The sequence below is a fragment of the Bombus pyrosoma genome, linkage group LG10, assembly GCF_014825855.1.
Source record: "Bombus pyrosoma isolate SC7728 linkage group LG10, ASM1482585v1, whole genome shotgun sequence".
Lineage (NCBI taxonomy): Eukaryota > Metazoa > Arthropoda > Insecta > Hymenoptera > Apidae > Bombus > Bombus pyrosoma.
Genome location: NC_057779.1, coordinates 8,950,853 through 8,970,371, shown reverse-complemented (window position 1 = coordinate 8,970,371; position 19,519 = coordinate 8,950,853). Strand labels below are relative to the sequence as shown.

Genomic DNA, 19,519 nt, shown 5'->3' with positions numbered 1-19,519 from the left:
GTATAATATATTGACCGAGTTATATATTTCAAAATTTTCCTGAGTTACGTGGTGCCAACAAGTAAAGACAGAAAGCGCCACATTGTTCGATGTTGGTCGCATGCTTTAATCTATTGCTTTCCCGGTGCGACGTGTGTTGCGTTATTGTCTATAGTATATGTATATAGGTTATTGGTATAATTGAGTACACGTTGAATTATTTGACGGTATTTCCAATAAGTCATTGACGCGTGTGGTCACAAGAACGGTGCTTTTAATCGCGGAAAATAATGGTTGCAATAAAAGGTCGCAAAAATTCAAATAAAAATCCTCCTATATTCAGTCATGAATTCGTTATCCAAAATCATGGAGATATTGTTTCTTGTGTGGCTATGATATTCGTAACGGGTTTAATGGTGCAGGTCAGTATTCAGTTTCTTCAATTTCAATGATATTTTTATTTAATTCATACATATTTTTCAAAGTTCGCTAGCGATGATTTCCTTCACTTTTATGTATTTCACTTTATGTTCGAAGAACAATTTATACCTAATATTAGTTCAAATTGTCGTTAGTTCGATGACCATATGTTATTTGTCATTGCCATTATTTGTTAACCAATACGAATATATGTAATAAATCGAACTTAAGTGAAGTTATATTAACATAATATTTTTGATTAACACAATGTTCGCTTACTTATACACTACTATAAGTTATAAATTATTTTTTAGGCAACATCACCATGGGCATATACATTTATTGCTATTCATCACAATATAACTTCAGATATTGAAGATCCGACTATGCCAATGAAATATACTACTGGTTGGAAAGATGCATGTGCTGTATTTTTCTCTCTCTTGATAACAATTGTAATGCACGCCGTATTTCAAGATTATATTTTTGATGTAAGATGCATTAATTTATATTTTCTTTATTCTAAATATTTTCGATAAAACCGTTACTAACATTTATATTTTCTTTTAACTTTTCAGAAAGTTTCAAAACGTCTACATCTTAGTAAAGTAAAACTTGCTAAATTTAATGAATCCAGTCAACTTGTTTTATTTTATATATTGTCTGTTATATGGGGTATAGACATAATTATCAGGTCTGTTATATCAAATATAAATATAGTCATTTTTTATATAATTAAATGTAATATAAATTTATGATTCCTTTAGAGAGGACTTGTTATTAAACATAACTTCATTGTGGAAGGAATACCCTATGCCAATGTCTTTTTCCTCAAAATTGTTCTTTATTTGCCAACTTGCTTATTGGTTGCATTGTTACCCTGAATTATATTTTCAAAGAGTAAAAAAGGAAGATATACCTCCTCGAGTTGTACAAGCAACTATTGGATTCTTTTCCACTGTTGCAGCTTATATCTTTAAGTATGACATACATATTTTTCTATGTAGTATACAATATTAGTTATATTATTTTCTAATACTTTCTTATTTTATACAGTTTCCAGCAAGTAGGAATCTTACTGTTAGTTTCACACTACATAGGAGATGCTATGCTTCATGGAGCTAGGCTTGTACATTTTGTCGGTAAAAAAGAAAAGGTGACAAAAAGTGGGTATAATTTCATTAGGTATACTGTTTGATATAAAATTACATCTTTCGTAATATTCTACAATTATTTTGTTATAGTGGCATTCCTCGTTGCTAACTCGATATATGTTTTCGTACGCGTTGCAACGTTGACTATTGCAACGTTAGTGTTTCTGTATGGTTTAGGCCAAGTTGAAAGTGTATTCAATTTCGCAACTGGAAATTTTAATATTCCAGTCATAAGATTTACAGCTTTGACCTATATCATTATCTTCCAAACGTACCTTTCTTATGTATTTATTTCGAGGCAGCTTAAGCGTGCCCGTGAGAATGTAGTTCCTATACAAGCAACAGTGAAATCAAAACAAAAGCCAAGGAAAAAAGAAGGTAAACAAGACTTGAGGAGTTTTCGTATCGTTAATGTACACACTGAAAGCATCAATTTTAAGTACAAAATTGATTATTGTTTAGGAAAAAAATCTGCCATGTCCGAGGATGACGATTTGCCAGAAGTTGACCAAGCGACTAAGAAAAATCTTAGATCTCGTTCATCTACGAAAGCTAAATAAATATGTAGTAAAGTAAGCGATTTTTATCTAAGGCTGATCACACAAAAGTACCTATTTCATTTATCTATGATGTATTATAAATTAGGTTTCTGATATTAGTATTTATGAAAATCTCCATTATGTTCATTTTAAAGTGCGAATTACCATGTGACCTTTACATACATATTTCACGTTTGTATTAAGCGTATATAAACTTTGGACTTTGTATGTGAAAGTTTTATAATTTTACATGTTCAAGAGCATAATTTACACAAACTTTCCGTTTATGCTCCGAAATCACTAACTCTGAATGCGATTGATTTAATAATCTTATATGTATGATATACTTATACTTCTATGATTATGTATGACTATGCTTAACAATAACAAAAGAATATAATAATAAAGCGTGAAATAACATCATATATTACATTTTGATTTTATTTGCATATATTTTATTGTTCATTATATTTCGTGTATTTATTATAATCAGAGATTAATGGGGGTATTGCTGATGAGCATGGAAAAAGTTCAGCAAAAAGTACGCTCCACGAGTTGCCTTTAGCGGTCAAACGACCGAACCACACGCATATTTTTTGTTTCGGTGATTTTGGCGGTAGAAACATGCGCGAGGAACAGAGCGCACATTCAATATGAGGAAGAATCGTATACACGGAGAAATGGGCGTTCGTAGTTTCGTACTAATTGTATCAAATATATGTAACGTATTAACTTATATTTAGAATGGTTAATCATTTTATTTTGATATTTGGACTGTACTTTTAGTTATCAGATATCAATAGCTTTATAAGAAGAAAGATATAAATAAGAATCATAGAACTTTAAGTGTTGTAACACGAAAATTATAGTTTTTGTAAAAATGTCAAATATTTAAGATATTATTAAAAATGGCTAAACGAAAAAGTTTAAACAAACGTCGGTCTAGATACAGTTCTGCTATTTTAAATTCCGATACGGATATTTTTGGTGATGGTATGTATTCGTTTGAGAACTTTGTCTAGGTTAGGTATTTATATTATGAAACAGTATACATACTATAGTGTTTATATTTCAGAATACCCATACTGGTGGAAAAAGTTGGAAGACACCTCGTTAGCGCAACTATCAACTGATTCGAAAATTTTAAATCAAACTAGCCGTCATTTAGATTCTAATTCACAAATAGAAACAAGCCAGGTTACAGGTGAATGGTGGAAAATATTAGATGTTTCGAGTATTCCAAATTCTCCCAAAATAAACAAAGATATCGTAGAAAAAAGTATGTTCCTTTGATCTATGAGGTATATGTTACAAAACTACTTTTTATTAATTATGAGATTTTATTAGATTCAGCTAATAATGTACTGATGTCAGAATCTGAAGAAGAACTTGAAATTGCAAAAAGCAAACATCATTTGCGTTCAAAGGCAAGAAAAAGCAAGGATAATATTTTTTTGAACGTTTTAAACGATTCTGTAACAACCAAGTCAGACGTTAAAAAGGAAAATAATAACGTAATAACGTCGGAATCCGAGGAAGAACCGGAAATTGCAAAAAAAAGATATCCTCTGTATTCAAAAGCGAAACAAAGCAAAGATAATATCTTTTTTAATGTCTTAAACAATTCTGCGACGACTACGTCAGAAGTTGTACTGGAAAATAATAATGTAGTAACGTCGGAATCTGAAGGTGAACCTGAAATTGCAAAAAGGAAATTTCTCTTGCGTTCTAAGGCAACAGAAAGTAAGCATAATATTTCCCCGAATGTCTTAAACGATTCTATAATAACTAAGTCAGATGTTAAAAAGAAAAATAATAATGTAGTCACGTCAGAATCCGAGGAAGGATCTAAAATTGCAAAAAAGAAAAATCTTTTGCATTTAAGGGGAAAAAGAAGCAAAAGCAATGTTTTCTCGAACGTCTTAAATGATTCTATGACAACTAGGTTAGAAGTTATAAAGAAAAATAGTAATATAGTAACGTCGGCATCTGAAGAAGAGCTTGAAATTGCAAAAAGCAAATACCATTTGCGTTCAAAGGCAAGAGAAAGCAAAGATAATATTTTTTTGAACGTTTTAAACGATTCTGTAATAACCAAGTCAGACGTTAAAAACAGAAGTAATAATATAATAACGTCGGAATCCGAGGAAGAACCGAAAATTGCAAAAAAGAGATATCTTCTGCGTTCAAAGGCAAAACAAAGCAGAGATAATATTTTTTTGAATGTTCTAAACGATTCTGTAACAACCAAGTCAGACGTTAAAAAGAAAAATAATAATATAATAACGTCGGAATCCGAGGAAGAACCTGAAATTGCAAAAAGGAAATTTTCCTTCCGTTCTAAGGCAACAGAAAGCAAAGATAATATTTTTTCGAATGTATTAAACGATTCTGTAAGAAGTAAGTCAGGAGCTATACATGAGACCAATAATGTACCAATCCTGGAATCCGAAGAACCTAAAATTGCAAAAGGAAAATATCTTTCGCGTTCTAAGATAACAGAAAGCAAAGATAATATTTTTTCAAATGTTTTAGATGATTCTGCGACAACTAGATTGAAAGTTATGCACAGAACTGGTGAAAAAAGTTCTAAGAGTAATTCTGCATCGAATAGTGAAACAGTTGCTAACGCTGAACAATTAAATAAGATACAAGGATATAGTTTGAATCACAGTCAAAAGACTGATGATATTTTAAAATTAAAGTCTAATATTTCAAAGAATAAAAATAATGAGTTACAAATGACAACAAACTACTTAGTTCCTGCAATAACCGAAACATCAGTTTCCAGCGAAGCAGGGTCGAATCGGTTCGCATTAAATTTTGAGGATGATTCTATACATTTTGCGGTACCAAAAGCACAGAGTACAATACTCGAAAGTGGTGGTTTGTCTGTACATAATAGCACTAATGAAAGCAATAACAGTGACGCATACCATAAAATATTAAAATGGAAATCAAAGTTGTTAACAAATCATAATAAGAATGCAAAGAAGAATTTATTTGAAACTGTATTCGAAGATCAAGAAAGTACTATTAAAATACGAGGAAATGCAACAGCCGATGCAATAGCAGAACATTCACTGAAATCATCAAAGGTCTCTGAAGCACTACATCTTTCTCGATTGCCGTCTTCTCCTTCCAAAAAAGCAATTTCGTCTCCTTCGCGACATTCAATGATGGTCAAAACGTGTACAAACACACATAGCGATGAGCCAAAAGGCCAGACAAGCATCAGGCACTTTTTGATGTCGGATAAAACGTTGCCGACATCGCAAATGTTTTGGGATAAAGAGAAAGTAGATGGAATAAAACGAGAATTAGAGAGGGTGAAGGAACGAGAAATAGCTCGCATGAAAATGAATACGAACAAGCAAGAAGTTCAAAAGAAGTTGCCTTCGCGGGAAGGAAAAATAAAGCAAATTGAGAAAAATACGAAGTCGACATTGCAGAAGCAACGTCCTATGAAACAAGTCCATAAAGCTTTTTTGGTGAACGGACGAGCGTACAGAGCCCCTCGGCTTCCCCGTCCTCAACACTGGATTACCGATCGTCTTTATAAATACTTGTGGAAGTGTATGGAACCGAGATTCAAGTTGGAAACTAGAGTGGTTTCTGAAAAATTTGTACATCAGTTGTCGAGTGTAACAACGTTGATCGCCAAACGTAAATCATACTCGAATTATAAAGCTGAATTGTACGCGTTAATGAAAGAAATGGCACGGCTTGATATTATTCATACTCGAAACGATTTCTACAATTTTTGTCATGATTTCTTTCCCTATGAGCTTCGCGTTAAAACAGTGCCAATGTTATTACCTGGAAACAAGAGAAATATACCATACGACGCGGATACGCTGCACAAACCTCTTCTAGCCCCTTGAACCTTTGTTGTACATGACTCGATACATGGGCGCCGTTACATTTAACGCGACTCATATCACAGAATATAAATAAATATATTTTCGTTATGTTCGAAGAAAGGAATCGGTCCGATTTATTTTGTATCAGAACATTACTTACATTTTATGCCCTAATTAAAGTGATCATTTTTCACCATTGAATCTCTGTACGTAGAATATAAAAAGTATTTATAAATAAGATCGAATAAAATGTAGATGTACATTTGGTTATTTATGTAATTTGAGCCGGTATTTTAACATTGATCAATCGATATTTGAGCGTCTAAATCAATGCAAAGCAAGGCGTGTGAGGATCGAATTGCTACGTTTCCCACGGAACGGACACTCCGTGTCCCAAAAGATCAACGCTTCTCTTTTTCCTTTTTTTCCATTTTTCCTTTATCCACGCGTCCGCTATACAGTTGGACCTTGTACGCATCTACGTTACCAGTACAGGTGTACATAAGCTCGCTCCTACCTTTCCACAGGTATACAAACTTTCTATTCCTCTTCGTATCGACAGGTATGGTAGATAGTTTATCGTTGTTTCGCTGACTTGTCGTTGAAAGAAATATCGTATATATTATCACGCTGAAAATGATTCGCTCGGATGTTAGCGACTATTTCTGTTTTCGGTTTATTACGGATCAACGCGTGACGAAAATCGCAATTCTATAAATATTTGTGACAAATGAATTTGACGTAATGAAACTCGAGCAATACGTGACATAGTGAAAAGAAGAGTAGCAGATTAAGAATGGTTCTCTCGGATTTACGTAATCTATCGAGGTTAGTAAAAGTAGTTAAACAACCTCGATACTGCGACTTTTGACCCTCATTGAACGAATAAACAGATTTCCCTATTGTCCTTCCTATCCTTGTCTTTTCCTATTGTCAGAGAGGCACGTTTGTTTGTGCAATTTCTCGAAATTTTGTTCGATTGATTATAACGCGATCGAACGACAATGGTACCGTATTGATGATTTTCGGCAAGGCAGAAGGTAGGGCGGTAATCGTTGAATATACGATATCATCGGTTTTCTCTCCCCGAACGAAAGGAAGGGAATACAAAGACGGTGTTATACTTGGGAGAGCTGTCTTAATTAACCGAACGAATCTGACCGAGTCTCGTTTGAAGTTTAATCTCTAATGGAACAGCCGTCGCAATTAGGTGAGACTTATTTTGCGCACGCCATGTCGTGTATAATGTTTGAGCGAGCATCGGGGGACACGTGACACGGCACGCGTCGCTCGTTACTCTATCGATATCGGTGATTGTTTCCTTCAAAAATGATTACGCTTTTTTTATTTCATCGATACCCTCTTTTTTTCTCTTTCTTCCCTTCTACGTTCTTTTCTTCGCTGAAAATATAAACTTGCCGTTTCTTTTCCGAAAATTCGATTTTCCCTTTTTTTTTTTTTAAGAACACTGATATGCTTTGACCAATTAAGTACGTATATAGCTTGTCGAGTCACCGAACCACGTTCAAAGTATTACGTTTAACTGGGGCGAAAAAAGCGGGTGGTTAGATACCGCTGTCGGAAATATTTGGCACGTGCCATGATGATTTGGTTACTTTGCTTGTTCGAATATACGAAGATTAAAAACTGACAAGGCAAAGGGGATACGAGGATGCGTCACGCATCTTTGCGTCAAGCATCTTTTTCTCCTTTATTTTATCACGTTGTTACTTATATCGAATTTCGTACATGTTTCCTACGTATATTTATGTACATATGGTATCGTAGATATACAGGATAGCGAACTAATTTCAGGACAATTTAAGATGCAAGTAGTCTTGTTTGACGTCATCGATGCAATTGGAATGCCGCATTGTGACGTCGTCCGTATGACGTTACTTTAGGATCGTTTAACTCTTCCTTATGAAGGGCGAGAATGATTTCCCGAAGATGCGACATGACCTAGCAATGATAAAGGTTTTTATTCGGTGATTGAAGGCGACGAACGATTGCGGTGTTATAAAATCGTGGCCAGAAACATAAAGGAAGTGTAGCCATTTATTCCGACGAATGTGTAGAGGGATTTTACAAAGAAGAGTACTTACTTTCGTAGATCGAGTAGCCGGTATTGGTGTTCCTTCGAGCGAGCACAGCTCGAATGTTATGACAATTATGAGTTTTCCGTGGGTGCATCGAGGTGGCACGTGGCGACGCGCATTGGGGAGATGGTGGCCGCGTGTCGCCGCGTGAGAACAGCTTCGCTCACACGCGTTACGCGCACGTGCATATCTACTATGTATTGCGTCTAGCTTTGCGTACACGCATGCGTACCCGCGATCGCGCCACGCGCCTCTACCACCCTCCAACTTTTCAATGAGCACTCCTCTTTTTCTCTTTCTTTTCTCTTCCCTTTTTCTTTGTTCTCCCAGCTTCGCCGGTATCCATCATCTTCGAACATGGATCGATAAGTATCGCGTTTGTATCATCGCGATCGTAAACAACGAAAAAATTATACATTCGCTATCGATACGATTGCAAATGTCAAATCGATCGCGCTTTAATTCGATTCGATCCTTCACCCTCGAATCCTCTATGGATCAGCGAGTATGTCGCGAGTATGCATACTCGTTCCACTTCCGTTTTGGTATTTCGATACACAGCGTTTCGAATGGGAAGGAAAAAGAAGTAACAGAAGATAAAGTAGGGAAAATATAATTTCAAATATAACCGATGAGAGGATTGGCGTACGTTTGAAAGAAAAAAGGGAAGAGGTAAGCAGCGAAGTACTCGGTTACATACATACTCGGTTACCCTTCCTCCGTTCGTTCATGAGGTTCGCTCTTTGTACAATAACGTAGAAACGCGATTCCACTCGGAAGTAGTACACAGTGAGTGTTTGAGTGGGGATAGGGAGGTTCGTACAGCGTGGTACGATAAGATCGGGCCAGCCGAGGTGATAAATAGGACCGTCTAGTGGCTCGGAGCGGTATTTGGTCGCGCAACGCTGAGGCGTGCGCATCGAACTGATTCGTTTGCACGGTGAGAGTTCGTATCGGTCAAAAATCAATCTTAAAGCCGCTGCTACGTTCAATTTTCCTGACAATCGAAAGGAAATTCGGATATCGGACATGTTACGAAAATTGCTGAGCAAATCTGGTCGCAGACTCCTTAGGGTAAGGCGATGACAATTATCCCTTTCGACTGTGTTGCACGCACGCACGTATACACGCACTTTTCTGTCGCATCGGCCGACCTGATTTCTTTAACCTCGCGTTTCGCATCGTTAACCTAGTCACCGGGTTGATGTCGCTATTTTGATTTTAGTTTAATTTCGTCTAATCGCCGCAACGAAGCGACCCTTTCCTCGTTTCCCGTATACATTACAAGATTTCTTTACACTCGTCTAACGAAACCTTGAATCAATTCTATATAGGACATTTTTCATACGACGCAGGGCTGTGTAATTTTCGTCAGCGTGATTTTAGCCTTGCTCGACATTGATTCGTTTAACTACAGCCCAACTCGCACGAACATATGCTTTGCTTGTAAGGTGTATGTACTACGTGTATCTACGACCTAACCTACTGCTGCTATATAGTCGGTTCAAAATGTTTAATCGTTTTAAGCGAATCGTCGATAGAGTTCGACGTGTTGATGTTTCTTTTGTTCGCCGATTAATTCGAATCAATCAAAACTGGTAGAGAGAAAAGGTAAATGTTGGCGGAGACTATATCGTATGCCGCTGTTTCGATTTGCAGGCCATCAAGAAATTGTCAACGAGAAGCCGCAAGATGAAAAAGTCACAAAACTTGACCTCTTGGCACACGGCCATGCCGGAGCTGGAGACAGAGTCTCTTTCGTGGTCTTTACCGTCTCTGGATACGAAGAGCATCGACACGTTCACGACGTACGTTGCCGACAATTCCGAGGATGGTGGCTCGATGTGTTGCTTCTGTGACGAATACGAGGAGAACCAGCGAAACGAGAACATAGAGAACGAAATGATGATCTAACGCATGCGACGTTACGGTTGCCACGAGTATTTAATCCATACGGTTACTTCCATCTTTCTCTTCGTTGGCGAGACGAATCTAAATCTCGTCGTCGCTGTCGTCGCCTCCAGCGTACTAACGTAGCCACGATATCGACGAACGGGATGGAACATGGAAGAGTCGAGAGGATGAAAAAAAAGAAAACATAAATATTGGCGGCCATTTGTATATCCTTTGCGGTTCGCTTTATAAGATGGTTGTACGCTCGATTATCTTTCGAACCGAATTTTAACGAAAATTGGACCACGCCGAATCCTACGTTCTATCAAAGAGGATATATACGTTACTTACGTACTTTTTTTCACAATGCAACGAACCGTCTAAAAAAGTAGCTATATATACTTCTTAAGAGCGAAGGATGTAATGATCGGGTGAAATCAAGCCTATTAGATATATTTTTGTTTATAACGTTTATAACGTATAAACACAGAGAAAGAAAGAAAGAATAGTCTAATTATGTACTTACATCGGTCTTCCGAAGAGCGACACGTTGGTAGATACCACGTTGGTAGATACCACGTTGGTGGTCCGTCGATTCGATCGAGTCGGATTTTTCTCACGAGCGCTTGCTGGTTATTTCGATCTCGCATCGACTCGATCGGACGATCGCATTTAATCGTTGATAGTCAACAGAGGGACAGTAGAGGAATTGAGGCGAGAAAAGAGGAAGGAGAAAAGTACGTCGTTTCTTGGACGTAAAAAAATATCGATGCTTCGATATATGCATATTATCTACCTGAAATGCACGATGACGCGCGATTTAAACATTTTCGTTATCGGAAGTATTATTTCTAGCGATACGATATTTTGCTCACGCGATATGCTCACAGAGATATCAAATTGTTTTATGGTACAAATTAGTCCTGAAAATTGCACTCCTTACGTAAGTACAGACAGAGTGCTGGTTACACGTTCCACTGGTCGTAAGCTTAGGTTCAAGCTCCCGGAAGAAGCGCGCGGGAGTTAAGGCCGCTCTTGTATTTTACTCGCAGTATTCTTTTCAAATTACCACGTCGTACGATTTATGTTAGGGTAATGTCGAACGTTGGTTCTCGCGCGACCATAGTTTTAGGTATAACGTTTGTACGCGTCGTGTACTTACTTGTATCGTATTTACATGTATAGGTATATGTACAGATGTGTGAAACTACGTGAATCTATATGTACATAGTTACAGGATACGCGCGAATGTACATAGATATACGATAATGAACGAGTGGCGATATCTTATTGTAAGTATGTCCGACGAGGCTGTGACTTTTTAATGCATGCGAATATATCGTAAATAAAATAGTTTTGTCGACGATTATTCGACGTTTTTATCACCCTTGTCGTTGAAGCATCGATCGAAGCTCCCGTTCTTCGTTCGCGATAACGCAAAACACGTAACTCGTATCCATATGCAAGTACAGCATAACGCGTCTACGCTTGCGATCAAAGAGTTACATAGGTACTTGTACTTGTGTATAGGTGAAGATAGAGGAGGTACGTTCGACGATCGATCGAGTGGCGGGCACTAACGATCGAGCGAGTTTCTTGAACGCACGAGCGACGAAATAGGTATGTACGACTAACAACTAGCGTTCCATGGCAACGTTTGCAAGAAAAGGGAGGAGCACGAAGGGCAAAGAGAGGCGACGGTAATTCGGCGGCTCGGCATCGAACAATAGCCACGTGCCCACGCACTATTCTTCCTGTTTGACAATTAGCTTGGCTACTCCCCGTGGATTTTGAATATTCGTAAAAAAGAAAAAGAAGAAAAAAAAAAACAGAAGCAGCAGCGGCTAATTATTCTCATCGATCGTAACGAGCTGCGCGAATTTCCCGTTTTGCGAAGGTATTCTCTATGGAAGGTTTAACGAGTCGCAAAACTGGTTCGTACGCCGCTATTCGAGCGGAACCCTACTACGGACGCTTACTTTGTTTCTCGTCGCGACCAATAGTTGGCCTCGGCAAGCTGCAAAACGAATCTTTGCATAAGAATAGTTGGCGGACTTTGTCGTTACGAGCACGATGCGTCAGCGGGCATAGCGCGAATCCTGTTCCGGGGAAAACCCGGGATGATAGGGGATAAGCAGCGAGGATAGAATAAGTTGATAGAAGAGATGAATACTTGCGACGAGAAGACTCAAAAACGTTTCGATGGTTTACATGAATTTTACTCGATCGACGGGAAACGTTGCGGCAGAAACGAAAAGTCGGATATAACGTACGTGTGTATATATATACATAAGTAAATAAATATACGTTATAGTATGTTTCGTTATCGTCATTTTATTGCAAACATCTTTGAGCGTTTCCTTCCATAGGACGTACGCAGCGCGATACGTTTAATGGCACTTGTTCGATCGATACATTTTCGACTCGATTATTATACAAACGAGCAGACTATATTTGTTACAAGAGGAACGTGAAATATAAAGGAGTAAAAAATAGAAATAAGAGCGAGCGATTTCGATCGCGTTTCGTTATTTACAATAATTGCGATTATATCTATATACAAATTGTACAACGTCGTCGCTCGATCGGCAGGTATCGCGAATCGAGTCGAATCGAATAAATAGATAACATCTGTTTAGATGGTTATTAGGTACTCGCATGACTATCGTACGTAAAGTACCGTACCGTGTCCTAACTTAGAAAAGAGAATTCCCTGAGACGAATTGGGAAGAAGGACTGAAACGCGTAAACGCCAGGAGAGAATTACGTTCAGTTGAAAACGAGACGAGATGATAAGAAGATGCAGAAAGTCGCGAAACTCGTCTAAGGATAGGCCGCGTTTCAGTAGGCCAGTTCGGCACCCCACGGTCTATAAGGTTTACCGTGTTGCTGCTGGGGATATTGGCCGGGATACTGGCCCCATCCGAGCGCGGTACCACCCAGGAGAGGTGGCATAGTACCCGTCCCAGGTGGCATTCCAGGGGGAACCGAGCTCGCCGCCGGCTCGTAGCTGCCGCTCGTCGACGACGACGTCAAACTTGTCACCGGGGGAACGGACGAGGGCACCGCGGACGGAGGATGATCGCGGTGAAAACTTTGCAGATGGGAGAGCAATCGTAACCTCAAAGGATCCCTCTCGTCGAGGCCTTCCATCGTGACCAAGTAGCGACCAACTTCGGCAGCGCATTCGCCCCAGCCGACCGCGTGGTAATCCATCGCTAGCTTCGTACTGTCGTATCCTTCCGGACCTGTAAAATTACAAGACGATGTCAGGTACGCGTAGAGCGGTATCGATTTTGATTTGAATTGGCGCGTATTTTTGATCTACGCGAAAGGATATGGCAGCCGGAAGGATATGGTACGCGTAGTACGTAGAGGAGAAACGGGACAGGTAGCGTGGGAACCGTTTAGACCCCCGTAGATCCTGACAGATGCGCGTCATACGACGCTGCTACGCGCAGGCTGCGAAAATCGAGACTACGGTTTCACCACGGTACGCTGATTTCTTCCGCGTTTCTTTTCTTTTTCTTCTCTTTTTTCCCGTTGCCCGAACATCGCGTCGGTTCTTCCTCTCGTCGAGAGCGTCGCGTGTTTCGGAAGAGGCGCCGGTTACGCAAAGACGAATAAAATACGCGATACGCAGGTTCGCGTTTGGAAAAATCGCGAAAAATCGCGTTCAGAGCGTTTGGAAAAAAAGAAAGAGAAGGAGAGAGAGAGCGCGATCGTGGATCGATAGCGATGGGAATCGCTATCCGATAGGTAGGCGAGAAGGCAAGGGCGAAAACTACGCGTACGTGAGTGTACGCGCGCGCGCAGATATAAAACGGGAGTCGGTTTCCCACAGGGTTCGACATCTGCCCCGACCGTGAGCAACTCGGCGGTGCCTCCTTGACGAAGGGTGCCACGCGGGACACCCCACTACTACCTAACTCGCCACCAATCGTGGGAACACCACTTCGGAAGAGTCGTTGACTTCCTGTGCTTCCCACAGGATCTCCGATTCGGCTGCAGCTCCTCCCTGCCACCTGCTTCTCTCCAAGGATATCTCGTTCACCGACGCGACCACGCGCTTCCCTTTCAAATCGCCGGAATACCGTTCCATCTCGCGTCTTTCTTCTCTTTTTCTTTGTCCGCTGGATCAGCGCCGACACCGAGATCCTCTTTACGAACGAACGCCGTCATTTTCCAGCGTCCCCGTGTTGTTTAGATCGTAAAACACGGGCGTCGTTTAGATGCCAACTAACGAGTCGATCTCGGTCGTGCACAAGATCCCGTAAATGACCGCGACTCGTGTTTTCACGATTTTAACGCACGGACGACAGATGGTTTTTCGGTTGCACAGTTTCGAGTCACACGCGATTACCACGATACGTGGCACGCCGCACGGTCAACAGGTGTCTTTCGGTAGGAAAAAGTATCGCTTCGTACCGATTTACGAGAGAACGTTGGTCGTTTGGTCGTTTTCGCTCGACTCACTCGAACGTTCTTAACACATTGCACGTCGGTGTCGCGATAACGCGTGATTTTCAGCCTATCGCTTCACCACCGGCGCCACGATATTGCGGCACTTTTGTTTCTCTATCTATGCGCGTCTTACGCATCGATGCGTATGCACTTGTCGTCGTTCGTTTCTTTCTGCGTTTATTCCGCCTCAAGAAACAAAATACACGCAATAGTTTGGCAGCGATCGGAACAAGAATCACTTTGCGAAAGTGTTTTCGGAAGTCGGTATCGGTAGCTGTTTCGCGTGCCAACCCTTTCGATTAAAAGGTACGCGATAAGTTTATAATTCTGTGCCTTTCTACGCATATAATACGAGCGAATCTATCGAATTTATTTACGTGTCTATCGCTGATAGACCTTCGCCTTATCGCAAGATTCTGACGTTTCGATATTTTCTTTAACTGCTCGATCTTCAGAGACAAACAAGCGAGCAGAGGCGTTCGGGCTTCCAGCGGCTAGGTATTTAACCCCCCTTCCCGTGCCACTCAGCTCGACGAAACTGGGCCCAAGCGGTAGGTGGTACGACGTTTATGTTTGGCCCTCGACTTTCTGTTCGCGAACCTGCCTTGCGATAATTATGTTTGGCCCGACTGTCTGTTCACGAGTGTGGCTCGTGGTATTCATGTTTAGGCCAAAATCTTCATCACGAGTCAGACTCGTCAAAGCACGGGAAGGGGTTAACCGGCGTGCGACACGGATGGTCGTCGTCGAGAGGCTTACCTTTGTTTCGAAGCGATCGCAAATGTTCAACGGTGAGCTGCAAGATCTCCGCTTTCTCTAATTTGCCGCTGTGAGGATCTCTCGCTGCTGCCGGCACTAATCTCCGCAGCTCGCCAAGTGACGCGTTTATTCTGTCGCGGCGTTTCTTCTCTATCATTCCTCTTCTTCGCTTTCGCGACGCGTGCTGACAGGAATCGCCTCCCGGCGAATTACAACTGTATCGAACAAATAAGAGAATCAACAACGATCGAAACGAATTAGTCGGTGGAAAGCGTAAGTGCACAACCTATGTAACCGACTACCACCGCTGAGACCAACCGATCCGGTACTATCGAATTTATTGTTAACGTTACGGCCGATCCGGGGGTTGCTCTTTCCAACAGTCACCCTCTCTCGCAAGACAATGAGATTTTAATTAACGCGTCGTTCGAAAACATCTGGACGTACGCGGTCGATCGGATACGAAACACTCGGATTGGACGCGGGATCGAAATCGGCATCGAAACTTACGGTTCTTTGCCGCTCTCCTCGGAAAACACGTCGTCGCAATCGGAATCGCTCATAGTTCTTTTCAAGTTTCTCTGTTGCGACGTTTGTTGTTGTTGTTGCTGCTGTTGCTGTTGTTGCTGTTGCTGCTGCCCGCTCTCCTGACTCCTTATGTCCACGACGTCGATCTTAAGATCAGGGAACTCGTGACTAGATCTAATTTCGCTACTCATGTCCGGCCTCATTCCCGACAAATCCTGGTGATGTCGCACCATCTCGGGTCTGTGCAATTCCGGTGGCTGGTGTCGTTGTTGCATCTCTGATGCGGCGGAAGGATGTCTCGGATCCGATCTGTGCATCTCGTGTCTGAGATCGGCGGTGCTGGTGGTAGTGGTGGCCGGATGCCTGAGGTCGTGAGGTGGACGCGGATCATGATGATGGCGCGGTGCGTCAGAATGCTGCGGCTGATAAGAGGGATGCGGCGGCGGTGGATAGCCCCAGTGGTGATGATGATGAGTAGAAGGCGGACCGGGAAGACCGGAGATGTGATTGGGACCGACCGGGCCGACCGGACCAACCGGGCCGGACCCGATTTCCGATGACAGCAACGTACTGTTTTCGTCTGATCGCGCCACCACGACCCTCCACATTTCTTTTTCTTTCTTCGCGAATTATCCCGCTCTTGAACCGTTATATTCCACTAAATCGATCGGCGACGCTTTCTTCGCAGCCGAAATCGCGCACAGATCGAAAACAGATTGTCACTGATTCATCGTAAGCTATCGCGTCGTACGTTCGTTCGGGTTCATAAGCGTGCGACGAAAGCGATCGTCGCTGTCACTCTTCACCACTACGTTACACCGCGAAAGACAAGAGGAAGACGAAGCCGGCCGTCGCAAGATGCGATCGTTTTTCCACGTAAGTGTCCTGGCCGGAAGTCGATGGTGTCCACGTGTCGCGGCTTCCAGAGGAGGTTCGCGGTCGCGTGTACGCGCGCCAAGTAGACTCGCGATATATTGGACGATGGTGCGAAACGCGACGCACTCGCAGGCGTGTGCACTGGTCGCGTGGCGGACGACGTTTGTCATGTGCGGGCGGACTTGGGGACGGCACACGACCGCGTGCCCCGTTTCGTCCCTGGCCCTATTGGTGGGGACTAGGTGTGCCGCGCCTCCTTGGTGCGGAGGGGGCAACTTCTCTGTTTCGCTTCTCGATCGCAAGGTGAAAACCCCTCTCCTCTCTCTCTCTCTCTCTCTCTCTCTTTCTCTCAACCCCTGCGCTCCCTTCAGAAGCACAGGGGTTTACGACTGGGGGAAGAAAGAGAGCGAGAGACCAAGGGGGAGTAAAGCGGCGATCAGACAGGGCGATTTTCGTGGGAACGCTCGTGGCGCTTAACTGGTCGCACGCCGCCTCTACCCTCTTGTTCGTGTCTGTGCGAGATTTTGCAAAATCTGGGAACGTGGCGCCACTCGCTGCACGTTGGCGTTGCGTACGTCGATGAGCGTACTGATGTTTACCGAATCGGACAAGGAAGAGGAAAGCGGTCGGATCTATCAGAGAAAACTGGATCTCGCGGATCGGTCCTTAAATTAGCGTGAAATCGCTTTGCTGGTTGAGTTATCTCTCGACGCGACTCCCACGGTTGCCAGGACTCGCGAACGCTCGCTTACCGAGCTACGAAGGGTGGCCGGCTACGAGGGAGGGTGCGATCACGATAGAACGTTCTCACGCAGCAATCGCACGCGCCACGCGCTCGTACGATTATCGGTGGCTCTATGGGAACCAAGCCGACTAATCGTGCGTCGCGTCGTTGACTTTTTATCGAAGCCGAACGACCGCTGCCGATCCGCCGACTATTCGCCGGATCCGAAAGGGCGAAAATTACTCTTTGTCTTCTTCGGCTAGCGAGATCCGACTATCCGAATTTTAGGTAATTCGGCGATGCTTTGTACGCGAAATAATTCGAAAGACCGTCGTCGCGGTTGGTTCGCGATCGAAAAGCTCGATCGATACTCTGGTAGAGTTCTAGCGCGATGTTCCGCGTCGCTCTGTGGATAGGAGAAGGCTGTCGAAATCGAAGCAAAGTATTTCACCGTCGCTTCCGGGCTGCACGCGACTCGTGCACGTGAAGTCGCGTGTCGCGAATCTTGTCGCTCGTGTACGCTCGTGTTGCTCTGAACGGGCACCGCGCCGTGACTTAGCGCGTTAGCGGTCGCTCCTTCTTCGACTTACGCTGTCCAATTCGAAGAGGTTGCTACATGACCTTTTCACGATTCTATCCACGCTTCTATCCAAGTATCTATCCACGCTTCTCTCCACGACGAGCGAAACTGGTAGGGATAATTTTACAGGAGGAGCTTTGCTCGTTTCGGCCTACAAATATTTATATTCATAATTCCGGCCGGACCGACGAGTACGCGCGAAAGCGTCCAGTCGATTTGTCCGATGGCTTGCCCATCTCTTGCACAAACAACGAATGTTCGGTGTAAAGCAAACACGCATAAAATTAGTAGCATTCGACACTTGTCCGACGCGATCTTCCTTGCGAAAACAAAGGTTCGGAATTCGATCGGATGATGGACCGAAGGGTGATGGACCGCGTCCATCGATCGTGACCGGTGGTCACACCCTCCCCCGATCGACCGGTTGACCATCGACGTTGACAGTTGGCACCGCGACACAATCGTCCGATAATTGGTTGATATTGTTCGGAATGCTTGAGTCCGAAGCAGCGCGCGCGCGCACGCATATGCCAGTCCGTGTATCTAAATGATCGTGTGCTCGATTGCTTTACGATTTGTTGGTGCAGTTTCTCCGATCAATCGGAAATATGAATTTATCGGCGATCGCGTTACAGTATCTCCACGCATCCGCGAGAATTTATCGCCGATAGTATTACGCAGATCGCAATAGAATGATAAATACCAGCCCCTACGATTCTATGAACCGTACGTTCTACCCTTGTTTGTCCTCGCAATCTTTCTCCGCCATCGAATTCTTCTTTTGTATCGTGTCATACCTCGGATTCTATGTACATGGAAATACACACGTTTCACGAGGTTAGTCGCAATTTTACGTATCTACAAATACGAGCAATTCGATCCTTACCTTTCCTCGCTTCCCTCTTTTCTGTTTCTTTTTCCTCTCTGAGCAGTTTTTGACCAATTCGAACGATAGCGAAACGTTTTTCACGTTTCCAATCGAATGTCTGAAAATCCGACGAGTCATGGAACGTCTCGTCCCATGCCATATGTGCCATGGGCACATCGTGGCCTGCCCTTCGCCAATTAATCGACTTTCCGATTAACCGCTGTCCAACTCGAATTACAAGCCCATAGTGTTAAACAGAAATCCGGGGAAAAGCGAAAAGTCGTCCTGCGATCAGTTTCTAGTGTCTTCGGTGTAATTCTGATTCAGTTAGTTCCCATATCCGTTGAAATCGTTGGGCTACGAACAGAAAAGGGACGTTGTATATTCTCGAGAGTGGAGGTGGCCAGAAACTCATCGCACTTAAATGAATATATACATTTACAAAGTCGAATGGGAATGCTCACACCCTAAAATTATACTCCCATTTAAAAGTCACCCCAATCGTCGCAGCAATTCGCCGCGGTTCGGGGCGTCTCAATTGAAAACAAGTGTAAATCGTCGCGGATCCGCGCTCATATATTAAACAATTTTTTTAGCCGTGATTTTCAAAGGTGACAGCTGTCACGTGCCGATTCGGCGGACTGGAACAACCGCGGAACCACGTTCCTTCCTTTCCAATATGTCACTGCACGTCTGTCTTCGAAATTTCATTTTATTCGTTTCTACTTTCATAGAATAGAACGACATTGCGTTCAGTTAACTAGCTCCTTGCC

The 19,519-nt window shown here is 42.6% G+C and overlaps 4 protein-coding genes and 1 long non-coding RNA gene across 7 annotated transcripts; 3 read left to right on the top strand and 2 right to left on the bottom strand.

Annotated features, from left to right (window-relative positions):
• The first annotated feature begins 68 nt into the window (after positions 1 to 68).
• Positions 69 to 2,828, top strand: LOC122571888 (translocating chain-associated membrane protein 1). Of its 2 annotated transcripts, XM_043736182.1 has the most exons (8): positions 69 to 401; positions 714 to 890; positions 978 to 1,093; positions 1,167 to 1,379; positions 1,456 to 1,565; positions 1,644 to 1,931; positions 2,016 to 2,125; positions 2,586 to 2,828. In XM_043736182.1, the coding sequence occupies exons 1-7, from the start codon at positions 270 to 272 to the stop codon at positions 2,111 to 2,113; spliced, it is 1,134 nt and encodes a 377-aa protein (XP_043592117.1). In that variant the 5' UTR covers positions 69 to 269; the 3' UTR covers positions 2,114 to 2,125; positions 2,586 to 2,828. The 2 variants fall into 2 exon arrangements, with proteins under 2 accessions (XP_043592117.1, XP_043592116.1); XM_043736181.1 differs by lacking the exon at positions 2,586 to 2,828 and having other exon boundaries at positions 74 to 401; positions 2,016 to 2,517.
• LOC122571877 (uncharacterized protein DDB_G0288805-like) lies at positions 2,678 to 6,234 on the top strand. Its single transcript, XM_043736153.1, has 4 exons — positions 2,678 to 2,812; positions 2,879 to 3,085; positions 3,168 to 3,371; positions 3,440 to 6,234. Exons 2-4 carry the CDS (start codon positions 3,001 to 3,003, stop codon positions 5,974 to 5,976), a joined length of 2,826 nt encoding a protein of 941 aa, XP_043592088.1. The 5' UTR covers positions 2,678 to 2,812; positions 2,879 to 3,000; the 3' UTR covers positions 5,977 to 6,234.
• Positions 6,235 to 7,620: 1,386 nt separating this feature from the next.
• Positions 7,621 to 8,218, bottom strand: LOC122571902. Its single transcript, XR_006318286.1, has 2 exons — positions 8,061 to 8,218; positions 7,621 to 7,917 (listed from the first exon to the last, which is right to left on the bottom strand). It is a non-coding gene; the product is annotated as an uncharacterized LOC122571902 (long non-coding RNA).
• Positions 8,219 to 8,937: 719 nt separating this feature from the next.
• LOC122571900 lies at positions 8,938 to 11,313 on the top strand. The gene is made up of 2 exons (XM_043736204.1): positions 8,938 to 9,128; positions 9,714 to 11,313. The coding sequence occupies exons 1-2, from the start codon at positions 9,084 to 9,086 to the stop codon at positions 9,966 to 9,968; spliced, it is 300 nt and encodes a 99-aa protein (XP_043592139.1). The 5' UTR covers positions 8,938 to 9,083; the 3' UTR covers positions 9,969 to 11,313.
• A 948-nt stretch (positions 11,314 to 12,261) lies between these two features.
• LOC122571886 (hairy/enhancer-of-split related with YRPW motif protein) lies at positions 12,262 to 18,835 on the bottom strand. 2 transcript variants are annotated; one of them, XM_043736176.1, is made up of 4 exons: positions 18,765 to 18,835; positions 15,681 to 18,683; positions 15,171 to 15,385; positions 12,262 to 13,195 (listed from the first exon to the last, which is right to left on the bottom strand). In XM_043736176.1, exons 2-4 carry the CDS (start codon positions 16,304 to 16,306, stop codon positions 12,789 to 12,791), a joined length of 1,248 nt encoding a protein of 415 aa, XP_043592111.1. In that variant the 5' UTR covers positions 16,307 to 18,683; positions 18,765 to 18,835; the 3' UTR covers positions 12,262 to 12,788. The 2 variants fall into 2 exon arrangements, with proteins under 2 accessions (XP_043592111.1, XP_043592112.1); XM_043736177.1 differs by lacking the exon at positions 18,765 to 18,835 and having other exon boundaries at positions 15,681 to 18,740.
• Between the last annotated feature and the right edge of the window lie 684 nt (positions 18,836 to 19,519).